The sequence below is a fragment of the Amphiura filiformis genome, chromosome 5, assembly GCF_039555335.1.
Source record: "Amphiura filiformis chromosome 5, Afil_fr2py, whole genome shotgun sequence".
Classification (NCBI taxonomy): Eukaryota; Metazoa; Echinodermata; class Ophiuroidea; order Amphilepidida; family Amphiuridae; genus Amphiura; species Amphiura filiformis.
In genome coordinates, this window is record NC_092632.1 from 31,979,759 (window position 1) to 31,992,404 (window position 12,646).

A 12,646-nucleotide genomic window follows, 5' to 3' on the forward strand; every position below is an offset into this window, starting at 1 on the left:
TGAGTGTTACAAAGGTTGGTGCACACCCGGGGGTGCACATATATATAGGTCTAAGTTATTGTCACAATATATTACTCACACACTGCAAACAAGCACACACTTAAATCAAAGTTTTCTAGGTGCATGACAAACAAATTCGGAGGTACACTATTTTGCCCTCCGTAAGCGACAAGCAAACATGGTAGAGTTGGTTCTCTTTGAGTCTAAACTCTTTGAATAGGCCAGTAATTGCAACACATTTAGCACAATGTCCATTACTTTCTCTGCTTAAAACCAGGATGAGATGCTCATCTACCACATACATGGTTCACTACCTCTTGTGGGTTTATATGATGATTAATTAATCTTTGTGGTTATGAATGTCAAAATAAAGGCTTGGAACAGTTTGCAAGCCTGAATGGTAAGGAATATGAGCTCATTTTTGGAAAGTTAGACTGTTTATATTTGCTATGCTTTGTCAGCTGTCAGACAGAAGGGGATGATGTTTCCTTCATTTATAACTTATCTAGTCGAAAAGTAAACACACTTGCACAACTTCAGTATCCTTAAACTATCAAATACACAATATAGTTGATGCAGACAAAAGATGGTACAACTAGGCTAAAAGTGTGCAGGTGAAAAGCACCACCTGAATGTCTGTTTTAAACTTCAAAACACTGTACCTCAGAATGAATCCAGAGCATTAATTACATAAGTTCAGTTCTGTGTGTATAACATTGAAAGCGTTGTCCTGCACAACCAACAATCTTACTTGGCAGTTTCAGTTTCTGTTTGGAAATTGAACACTTCATTTAAAACAAGGTAACAGTGGGACTTAAACTAAGGAAGTTCTTAATTGCTTTTTTACACTAAATTAAAACCCTTTAAATGTAGTAAAATATAGTAAAATGCCCCAAGCAATCAGTGGTAAGCTTTCTTTATGTAGCATACATTATAAATACAAAGACATTAGATATGAAAAAGAAAAGATTTGCACACCTATAATATAATTTATTGTAAATTTTTAACTTGGAATCAGTAATTTATTTGATCAGTATTTATATTGATCTAAAATTTATATTCAATTATTATTATTGGACCACAACAAAAGCGCTTAATAAGTGATGCAAAAAAATGTTTCATGATTATTTGCGGTAATGCACGCTTGATTTAACTTTTAAGTCACAGCTGTTACACAAGAGCTGGTGTTAATATTTAATAAAAAATAGTTTAGGTAAAAAAGAACAATAAATAGGATTGTTTCAGAAACATTTGGGGGAAAACATGTGCTAAGTGGAATTTTTGGTTAGAACTTTCCATTTTTGGCTGTCTTTTGCTTTGGCTGCTTCATTCTGATGTCTAAATAAAAGTGTCCAAAACGGGCTGATTGCATACAAAAAAAATGTAATGCTATGCAAAACTGATTTTACATATCTGCATATAAGATATTGCTGCGATGTGTTTCTTGACTTTTCTTCAATTAAACAATTTTTTGTTATGAAACTTTTGTACGTGCACCCACTTTGTTTCACACAATTAATGTAATCTTAAATTGTTTGTCATCTATGAACAGGAATTACGAGAAGACAACCAACTCTTACATGAAACCAAATCAATGCTCGAAGAACAACTTGATACAGCCCATCACAAAGTGGAGAAGGGGCGTGACGCAGAGTCTGAACTCTTACGCATCAAAGCTCAGCTAGAGACCATGCAAGAAGACAAGGATGCTGACAGAAAGAGGATACAAGAGCTTGTGGAAGAAGTGGCCATACTTCAGTTGGATCACAAGCGTAGCCTAAATGAGTCGGTGTCTCTTGGTGCTGAACTGGAGATTGCAAAAACACTTACATCTCCATGTAAGTAGTGTTTGTTTTATGTGTCAAATCAATTAATGTGGCTTATTCATTAAAAAAAAAACAAGAAAAGAAATTAACCCCTGAAAAACAGACCCATTTTACATGTAACTCCTGTTTTGGGACCTCACATCTAGGCTGATATTTAAAAAAAGTAACTGAAGTCCAATACTAAAATAGAACTTAAGATCAACTAGATATTTTATTATTCTTATCTTTAGATCACCTTCATTTCTAAATAATCTCCACAGATTAGAATTAGTTATAAGTCATGGGCAAGGCTAGGTGAACAATCAGATCTCTCTGTTGAATTCATACTCTCTCCTCATGTGTCTATCGATCTACCTCCCTTCCCCACAATAGTACAAAATATTCTCTCTCCCTCTTGCGGTCTGTTAATCAGTCTTCATGGACTTGATGCATGGTCTTGCTCCCTCTCTGTCCCTCTCTCATGGAGTTGATCCTTCATGGTCTTGCTTGCTCTCACTCAATATTCCTACCCCTTTAAATGCAATTAGATTTAGTATCACTGTCCATTTATCAGCTAATTTGTATGGAAATATGACAATTGTCTGACAAAAACTACAACAACCCAAGCACTGTTAATTATATTTTGACAAACTTAATCTTTCCGTGCTCCATATGTTATGAAGTTTTGATAATTACATGTACCACCCAGAGAGGTTAAACTAGCAGAATCTGGACACCACCATGTTTGCATGTTGCTCATGGAGAAGAAAAGAGTGTGTGTACCGCCAGAATATTTCACCACATGCCCGGCAAATTTTTATTTTAATTGCACACATGTTTGTGATATGCATTTAATGGGTTGTGTGATAGATGCAGACTATTGTTCAATTTTAGTCTTTGCAAAAAAACAAACCATACTGAAGGTTCACTATATTGGCCCCCATGTCCGAGAAACCAATATGGCAGATTTACCATAGCTTTATGCAAGGGGCTCTATAGAGTCTAGACTCTCCTAGAATGTCACACATTCCGGGTGATAATATTATCTCAGTACCTGTTTATGAATACTGACCAGTGCTTGGTTTGTAGTTTTTTAGTTGGCAGAGATTTGTCATATTTTCACACATTAATTGGACCAACAAATTAAAGGAGTATTTCGTGATCCTAGCATCCTCTTTTTATAACATTTTTCAGTAGATATCCACAAAAATAGCTTTTCCCCAAAATTTCAGTTGATTCCAATTTGCGTTTGCGAGTTATGCATGATTTATGTGTATTACACTACTCCATAGACAATGTGTTGTAATTTCATTCTGGTATACCAGAACGAAATTCAAATTTCACGATATATTTGCTAAACGAATTAATCTGAGAAAAGTGGGGGGATGATGCTATATAGGAAAAAAAAAGATGGGGTTTGCTTGGGCCTTTTGCTGAATGTTTGTTCAAAATAGCCAATATTTTAGGGGGAAATAAGGCTTAATTTTGCCAAATTGTATTTTCTGTGTTTTCCGTTTCTACTCAAATTCTGTGATTTTTTTTCCGCAGGCGGATATAATACGGAATTTGCTGGGGATAAAATATAATTATTTGACACATAATTGTGACTGTGGAAATTGTTTTTGTGTTTGGTAGCTTTATGTATAACAAGATTGACTTATGTAAAATTGTTGTTGTATATGTATTGAGTTTGTGTACGATAATTTGGAAAAAACATTCATTTTAATATACTGTTTTTAGAAACACACTTTCTCTGGCCTCTTCACTGAGCTAGACGCATGCGTGGTGTCAATTTTGTATAGAATTGGGCTCATTTGCATATGCATAAGTTCGTTGATAAGGCTTAGTGATAGTAGAGTTCCAGTAAAATGAAGTTGCGATTAGCGTTTGATGATATAATGCGTATATATTTAAACTGTTGAAACATTTGTTTTTGTAAATCTGCACAATGTCCAGGCATGTCGCAAATGGCAAATATTGTATTACGTGTAATAATATGTCCTAGTGTATTGTATTTGTTGAAAAGTTTAGCCCGCTAATTTACTTGGCGCAAGAAGGCATAGTTAAAGTTGGATAACTTAATTCACGATAAAGGTATAGGGATAGAGATATGACGTCATCGAAAAGAGATTTGTTTTAGATTGAGAAATAATGCATGTCAAGTAAAATTTTCGCTGACATTTTTATTTTACTGTTGTATTCATTGTTGTCAATGAAAGTGACAGTAGAATTTCGAAAATAACCGTGTATTTATGACGAATTTATGTCATGGGACTATTTGTTATGGTTTTAATGCGGAGGGACATGGAGCTATAGAGGTCAGTGAACGTGAAATGGTCAAAGTCACGTGGACAGGCACATGGAGTTGCAGACACGTGCAATAAATTATGCATGTCAAGTAATAATAATTGTGGGAAATGTTAAATTGTTTTATTGTCGTATACAATTGTTGTATAGGTCTACTGAAGCTGACAATCAATTCAAAGAAGATAATGAAGAATGATGAGGAAATGTTTGTCATGGGACTATATTTTGCTTTAACGGGACATTAAGTTAACGTTCAGATAAAGTGAAACGGTCAGCATGGATGACACGTGAATTGAAAAAGTCTTTGTCTCCGGTTGTTTATTGCGAGTTATCGGCATGGTGCCGGGTTTGGAGTAAACTTATTTTCTCGTTTTATACCCAACGTGTGATCACTGTGATGTAATCGGAAACCAGCGAATAACGGCTGGCGTAACATTTTGTGATGGGGTTAAAGGAGTAGTGGGGTTAATATAGAAGGTTACCATGCGAAATGACTTGACCAGGTCAGCACGTCAGTGCATACTGCGAGTTTGTTATCAAGATTTTTTATGAACCCAAGCTCAAGTGCACTAATTGCTTCTTGTAGCATCACCAAGGTAAACATTCGCATGGCCTTGTAAGTTGTGCATGTTCTCTCACACAGTGGACTTGACATGTACGTTCTCTGTATGCTGCTTTCAGCATAATTATAGACCTTTACAGGGTCTATGCTTTCAGTTGACAAAAATCTATTACTGTACTTAGTATGTGCATCGCCTATTTCTATTACCAGTGCACACATGATTTATAAAGCGCGTTCATCTATGTGAACTGTTAGTATTATGTTAGTATTATAGTTTCAAATATTTTACAAACCTGTTACTCAGATAAAAAGTATCATAACTCCAAAAATGCTGTTTTAAAGAAAACTAAAACCACATTCTTGTGATTCCATTGAAATTAAGTTATGTGTAGTACTGATTTAAAAGCAACCCTTTGAACCCAATACAAAGTCTGTGAAATTCCAGAAGTTACGTATTAAATATGTCACAATCTGATCATGCAGAACAAAGGAAGCATTTTTCACAATTCATTTCCCGGAGGCTAGGGGGGGGGGGGCACTCCTATTGTCGCCTGTACACCATCCGCGATAATCAACTTTTGAAAGCACCCTAAACAAGGATTTAACCCTTGGCAAAAACGACACCCTAAACAGGTAACACGCACCTGTTTCACACCCTAAACAGGGATTCCTTGTATCAAATTTCATACCCTAAATTTCATTTCCGCGTATTAGCAATTGCAATTTTACCTTTTCCCCCAATTTTTCATGTTTATTACACCCTAAACACGAAACGCGCCCACAAAAAGTACCTGTTTTACGCGTTTTTATTTATTGCGGATGGTGTACATGCCACAATGGGCGTGACCCCTACCGGGCAACCGCCATACTTCAATATGCTTGGTTCTAGAGTTCTGATGATTTGTAGTATGCCCCTACACCATATTTTTGCCTTGATCTCAATGAAATTTGGCGGCTTGGGCCCTAAAGTATCACACATTGTTACAAAACATTCCACCAACCTGTTATTTCAATTACTTGTCTTTATATGAATATACTAAAGTGAAGTCAAATAGGCCTACAGCATCTAACTCAATTCATACAAAATCTCAGTTTTGTTAGGCATTGAGTGTTAATGCTGTGCTGACCTTTCAATTAATATTAATTAACAACATTGAAGACAAACCTGCAGTGACAAAATCATTAAACGGAGACGAATATAACTATTCGTCTCAGATGTGACATGTTTCATTCAAAGATTATTTATTCTATACTTCTCTTAAGTTAAGTGCTTTCAGTGATCCCAGCGAAAGTACAAAGAAATTTTGTCTTAAATACATAGCTTTCAGCTGAATTACTATGTTAGCACATCTATGACAATGCAAAGGTACCAAAATCTGAATTTTGATGACTCACGATACGATCGTCCAAATGAGCAAATCGCCGAATGGGCTTTAAAACCTGTTACTTTTAAATCAGTGGCTCCAGAACCGAGGCAAATCCATCATGTTTCCTTTAATCACTGCGTTGTCTTTTTTAAAGACATTTCTTGTTTATGGTTTCTGTAAAACTAAAATGTACCACTTTTGGGTAAAGATTGTGGGAAAAAGGGATGGAGGGGGGAGAAAGAAATATCAATTCCATTATTGTTAGACATGTTTGGTCACCCAGTAACCTTGCCCATGGATGACTAATACCCACAGACAATCTTCACACCATGGCTAACTCATTATACCATGGTAATTAACCATTCAAAGTAACCAAGCATGCAGGCATTAGCTGAAAATATATAGACACCGACCGACACCATTGAATCATTTACCTGGCAATATGGTAAACAGATATCAAGTGCATTGCAATTTGTCCAGGTGTGATCTATGTATAGCCTGGCAAAGTCGGACGGGGGCATCCTTATTTAATGAGCTTCATGGCTCTGCATTAACTACTAGAAGACCTCTGTCTCTGTAATAAGAAGAGTTACTCAGCTGATTTTGTGTCTTTGCAAAATATATGATAACAGAGGGTAGGTAAATGAAAAGAGACCTTAAACCCATCCAGAAATTTACCTTACCAGAAATTGAAACTACCAGAAATTGAGATTTTGGTGTTTATGGAACAAGTAAACATAAATAAAACCCATTTATAACTATAATGGCTATAGATAGGAAAACAATATAATGCTATTAATAACAGCTGTCATGATCAAATTCACCTATTATCATGTTCATGCTTTAAAATTCATCCAGTTTGTAATCAATTCATGAAGCAGTTGGGCAAAATAGTTTGTTCAGGCAATCTGTGATGGGGCCCCTAATGTGAGGCTCCAAGAGTAATCCATCTACATGTATAACATTAGTCAGTCAGCCCTTATTATATCCATGGCAAAGTTTGGAATATATCCTGCTACATATTATTACCCCCTTATCCCTAGTTGTACATGTATGTTTTTTAAATGCATTAATTCTTATGCACTTTCAACAACTGAGTGAAGGGGCATTATGTAGGAAATCACATCCCTTTAATAATTGATTATGTGGATTGAGACTTGTGATTGACGTAATGATATCTCGCTTCATGTCTTCAAAATACATGTCTTTAAATAAACATCGATGAGCTATTTAGGGGTTTAAATGGAAGATAGTTACACCAAAAGTGAGACTCGCTGGCACTAGGGTTATTATTAGAGGTACATGGTTGTTTATTTGTTCAGTATCATTTTGTGCACACTGTGAGGCAGTTTCTATCCTGCATAATGATATATTCGTAAAGGTATGAATGTAGTCTAGGTACTGGTTATTTACCATAGGTGTATGTGTATGAGAAATTTATAGGATCTGTGTCAACGAGGTTATAATTTAACTGCAAAATATGTTACTTATTTGATGATATATAAACCTAGACATGTTTGTACAGGTTTATTCATTTGGAGTTGACTGAACAGAAGAAATATTGAAACTGCTTTTAGCCATGAAATTGTGTGTACATTTATTCAGGGTTGTTATTTACAGTATAAAATTACCAAACGATTTAGATAATTCTTATTCTGCAAAATTTATTCAGATTATTATTTGTAAAGTGGTTAACTTAAATAAAAGTGAATAATGTATCACAGACACATACATGCAGCCCACCTCATCTGTTGAAAATTTTATTGGGCTATTCCAGTTGAAATCCATACACCCCTATGGAAGACATGACATTAATCTTCCAGACAGGGAGTGTAAATTACAAATGGGATTACCTATATGAGTGAATCCATTTGAAATCTACACCTCTTGTGTGGAAGATTTAAGGTAGAAACATCGGCTACGGTGTCATGCACAGATTTGGTTTAAAATGATACAGGATGTGTAGTTGGGTGAGAAAAACTTGCCTGCCAAGTTTTAATTTTTGCCAACAAAGCGTTTTTGAGTTATGCCATTTTTTATCATTAGAAAGCCCCATTGACTTTGCACATAAAGTGGTTTTGACACTAAGCCTTGTTCACTAAAATTGGTAAAAGTTTGAAAATGGATACTATGTTTAAATATTATTTTTTCTCCTTTCTATCCCATTTATAGAACTGCTTTTTGGATCTTTTTATTACAAAAATGTTACCAAATAATATTAGTGACTTTTTTCCAATATATTGGTCAGTAATATAGGGGATATTTGAAGGTAATGTTAGTACTTGCTCAAATTTTCTTGATTTGATCTAGAAACACTGAATGACCCAATTTCATAATTATTGTCTGAGCTAACCATAGGGCCAATTATAACAAACAAGGTGTCATATGAAAGGTTATTAAATTTAGAAACTTTTCTCGCCAGCTTTTTTAATAAAGTGTTTCTATTTTAAGTTATGGGTGTTTCTAGATTTCCCTAATTTAAAAATAGAAAAAATGATTTTCTCAAAAATAAACACTTTATCCAAAAAATCTGGCGAGAGAATTTAGATATTAGGCTTATTAACCACCCCACAAACTATGGAGACCATATCACATTCTCTTTAGACTAGAAATAATTATTAGTAGAAAAAATTAGGAAATTTTAAAAAAATAAAGAAAAACATAAGAATTGTTTAAATTTTCATGAAACATTAAAATCAGTGGAGTAAAGACTTATCTTCAATTGGTTATATATTTGAAATGGATACATAATTCTGATTTGAAATAGTGGCTATTTTCCTGCATGGGTCTATTATCCGATGCTCCTACCTTAAGGTCATGTCTTCCATAGTGGGTATGGATTTCAAATGGAAAAGCTCATTGAGTGCACCTTTAAAATAGGACATTTTAATCTTTTTTTTTACTCCTGCATTATTTGAATGTTCCCATGGCACACATTCAGAATGAATAATACAGTCAAGACTTGTTAAGGAAGTGAATACACTCTGAAATAAAAGTCTGTGCATGTGAAATGGGCTTGTGTGTCAACAAGCAAGATTGTGCTTTGGGCTTGGCACAGGTATTCACCACCTTCAATGTCTAATACTTACTGTGTTAATATTTCATAATTTATTTGAAACTAGTTTATGGGATTCTAACACATTTGCAATGACACATATCTTACTGTATCCTTGGGCATGTGTGTTATTGATTTGATAGGTAGAAAGGTAGCTTAGCCTTTAAAGATTTTCACAAGTTTGTTTCTTCTTCAAAAGATTTTTTCCCTCAAAAATCAAATGGAATTTTAAGTGTGCTACTTTTCACACCACGTTTACATCTTAAAATCCATCAAAAGCAATTGTTGTACTGAGGCGCATAGTTAAAGTGGACTTTTTTTGAAATACATTTATCTTTGGGCTTCTCCTGTTCCAAGAAGCTACTGTGAAAATAATAATTGCGCATTATATGTTCCTTTTGTGTATAGAATCACAAATAAAAAAGACCCAAGTGAAACTGTTAAAAATTTGTAAAGTTCAATTAATTTTCATCAGGCAAAAATTTTCACTTCTATAGTAGACTACCCCGTACTAGTCCACTTGCCCATTGTGCATACTCTGGATATTGTATTTAAGCTTAAAACTCTGATTTAATTAATGTGTGCACAATTGATATCTTTTTCACATCTGATCAGTCACCCTACTCCCCCTGTTTGTTAGCTTCCCAAGTGGACTACTGACATTGCCTTGCGGTTAAGATTTTTAACACGGGACTCTATGGAGAGTTAGGCCAATTTCTGGCCTAACTAAAATTGTCCATGATGTAATGCATCTTTAAATGGATCTGTCTTGTGATTGGTCGCCCATACCGCTATGGTTTAAATCGTCTGGGCCAGCGCCATTACCATTAACTACACCGTAAACAACTGTCTGTGGTATTTGCGGGGCTTTTGTGTTGACGTGAAAGTTAATCTCTCATCAAACATCTAGCGTCCGGCTTAGTACTTGTGGTTAATGGACTGATAAACAAGTATGCTTGACAGTGTGTTTTTAGAGAGCAAAGTCCAGGGGGTAAAGTTCTGCTTACAATTCAAAGTTCATAGTCGAAATTACGGGGTTCGCTATCAATAAACTGGTAGATTCCAAAATCAGAATTGTTCAGTATTAAAGCGAGCCGTTATAATTATGCAAGATAATGTTGCATTCAATTACTTTTATTGTCACTAATCGTCTGATATTTTTAACTCTTTATGACCATTTTACTATTGAATACTTTAATTTTAATAAACATCAGTATAATTTTGAGTTCAACGAAATGGGTTCATCATGACTAATAATAACATATTTTTAATAAAATTTGTTAATAACATATTTTTAATAAAATTTGACTATGGCATAGTCTACTTCTATAGCATCTTTTACAATACCAAATTTCACCCTGATGTGGCAGTGATGTCAATGTGCATTACATTGGGTGCAGCTTCAAATCGCTAGAGTTCCTTTAAAGCTATGATGTGCACATGCTTAAAATGCTGCATAGATACACACGCGAAACAACTGCCTCAACTTATTGTTTAGCAAGCTATAAGAATATATTTTGAGATGTATTTGATACTGTTATGACATGTTCATGATCTCTTAATGTTTTGTTTTTGTTCTTTATTGTTTTCAGTGGGCGGCAATTTAAAATCTGAATATGACGACTCGGCTTCTTCCCGTATCTTACGTCTGGAAAAAGAGAACCAGCGACTTATTCAGGAGCTTGAGAACTTTAAGGACACAACTTCGTTTGAGCACAATAGTCGTGTGTTGGAGATGGAGAAGGAAAACCAAAGACTTGGCAAGAAGGTAGAGATACTTCAAACAGCCACCACCAAGGACATGCAGAAGTATCTGGAGCTGGAGCAAGAGATCAACAAGCTGAGGAGAGAAAGGGAGACTCTTACAGATACAATAGGAACAGTGAAGGAAAATGCGGAAAGGCAGACTAAAGAATGGGATGCTGAGAAGGAGATGTTCAACAAGACCATTGAGACATTGAGAGAGAGGAATATCAAAGATATTGATCAGAGGGTACAGGATGTGGAGAAAGAGAACAAGAAATTATGTGAGGATGTCAAGGAGACTCAGAGTAGAATCTCTCAGATGCAGCATGAGAATAAACAGTTGCAAAAAGCTCAGGAGAGACTCAAAGAGACTTCCACTAAGCTGGAAGAGTTAGAAAAGCAGAATCTAGAGTTGGAGTCCGAGAAGGACAAACTGACGAGGAACATTGCCACATTGAAACTGATGTGTGACAAACAAGAAGAACTGGAAAAGTGCAATTCTGAATTGGAGCTTGAAAAACGAAAGCTCGAAAAGTCTCTAGAAACACTGAAATCTAGATGTGAGAAAATGGACCATGTGGAATCAGAAATCGTGCAGTTGAGAGCTGACAACCAACGATTGCAAAGGTCGTTGGAAACTGTCAAAGGCACTGCAAGCAAAGTGACACAGCTTGAGCATGATAAAGAAGAGTTAGACCGACAGAATAGGCAGTTGCAAAAGAGCATGGTGTCTTTAAAATCTTTCGAAGCCAAAGTCAGTCAGCTCGAAGTGGACAATATGAAATTAGAAAACGAGAACAAGCGCCTGGAGACTGTGATCCAGCTTAGCAAGCAGAAAGTTGAGAAGCTGGAAAGAGAAACACAGGAATTGGACAGTGAAGTTGAGTTACTCAGGAAACAGGTGGACGCTGCCAAACTGTCCGAGAAAAAAGTGGAGGTCATTGAGAAAAATTGCAGGACGTTAGAATTGCAAAAAATGAGTGTGGACAATGAGGTGTCTCTTTTGCAAAAGGAAAATAAGAGATTGAAACATTCGTTACAAGCAAGGGATAACTTGGTGGATGAGGCTAATGCGAGGGCAGCTACTCTTGAACAGGATCATAAACAGTTGCAGAAGACCGTAACAAGACACAGAGACAGCGGGGACAGAGTGAAAGAATTAGAAAAGGAAAACAAGGATATATTGAAACAGGTTACCATGGACAAGAAGACATTAGCATCGCTACGAGAGGTAACTAACAACTTTCTTTAGTATTTCGGTTATTATAAGCTTGCAGCAAGACATAAATAGGCTAGACGATGAGAGTTTGGGCTCAGCCATGCTTGTGTGTTGCTCACAGATTTGAAAAAATGTACCTCTGGATTATGTTGCGAGGCCAGGCTCCTGGCAACATTGAATTTAAGAGTTTTTGTGATTGCATTTGCTAAGCACTGCAGGTGTAAACCGTTGTGAAGCTTATACTTGAAGGTGCTAATAATCATTTCATTACAGACCTTACAAAAATGTTGCACTTATTTGGTTCCCCTAGTGTGACAGTCCAATACGTTGGATGCCCCATAACATAAACACCCCAGTCTGGATTTTCCTAGTTTAACCCCTTCATTAAACACGGGGTCCATTTCACTAAACATTACAAAGCTTCGTAAGTCTTAAAATCAATTGTAACATATGACGCATCGTAAAATCCATTTCACTAAAGTAACTTGTTCGGTCTTATCACTTTCAGAATTTGTTACCACACCCCCACTCTTTACAAAAATTGCAAAACTCTGATTTTTGATGATATTCTAGATTTAGCGATTC

The 12,646-nt window shown here is 35.8% G+C and overlaps 1 protein-coding gene across 9 annotated transcripts in view; it reads left to right on the top strand.

Moving 5' to 3' along the window:
* LOC140152983 (girdin-like) overlaps positions 1-12,646 on the top strand; it is a 94,026-nt gene that overhangs the window by 55,700 nt on the left and 25,680 nt on the right. For all 9 annotated transcript variants that reach the window (XM_072175547.1, XM_072175544.1, XM_072175546.1 and 6 more), the window contains exons 8-9: positions 1,553-1,838; positions 10,689-12,073. In XM_072175547.1, the coding sequence (XP_072031648.1) occupies positions 1,553-1,838; positions 10,689-12,073 (1,671 nt within the window). The remainder of the gene's footprint in view (positions 1-1,552; positions 1,839-10,688; positions 12,074-12,646) is intronic.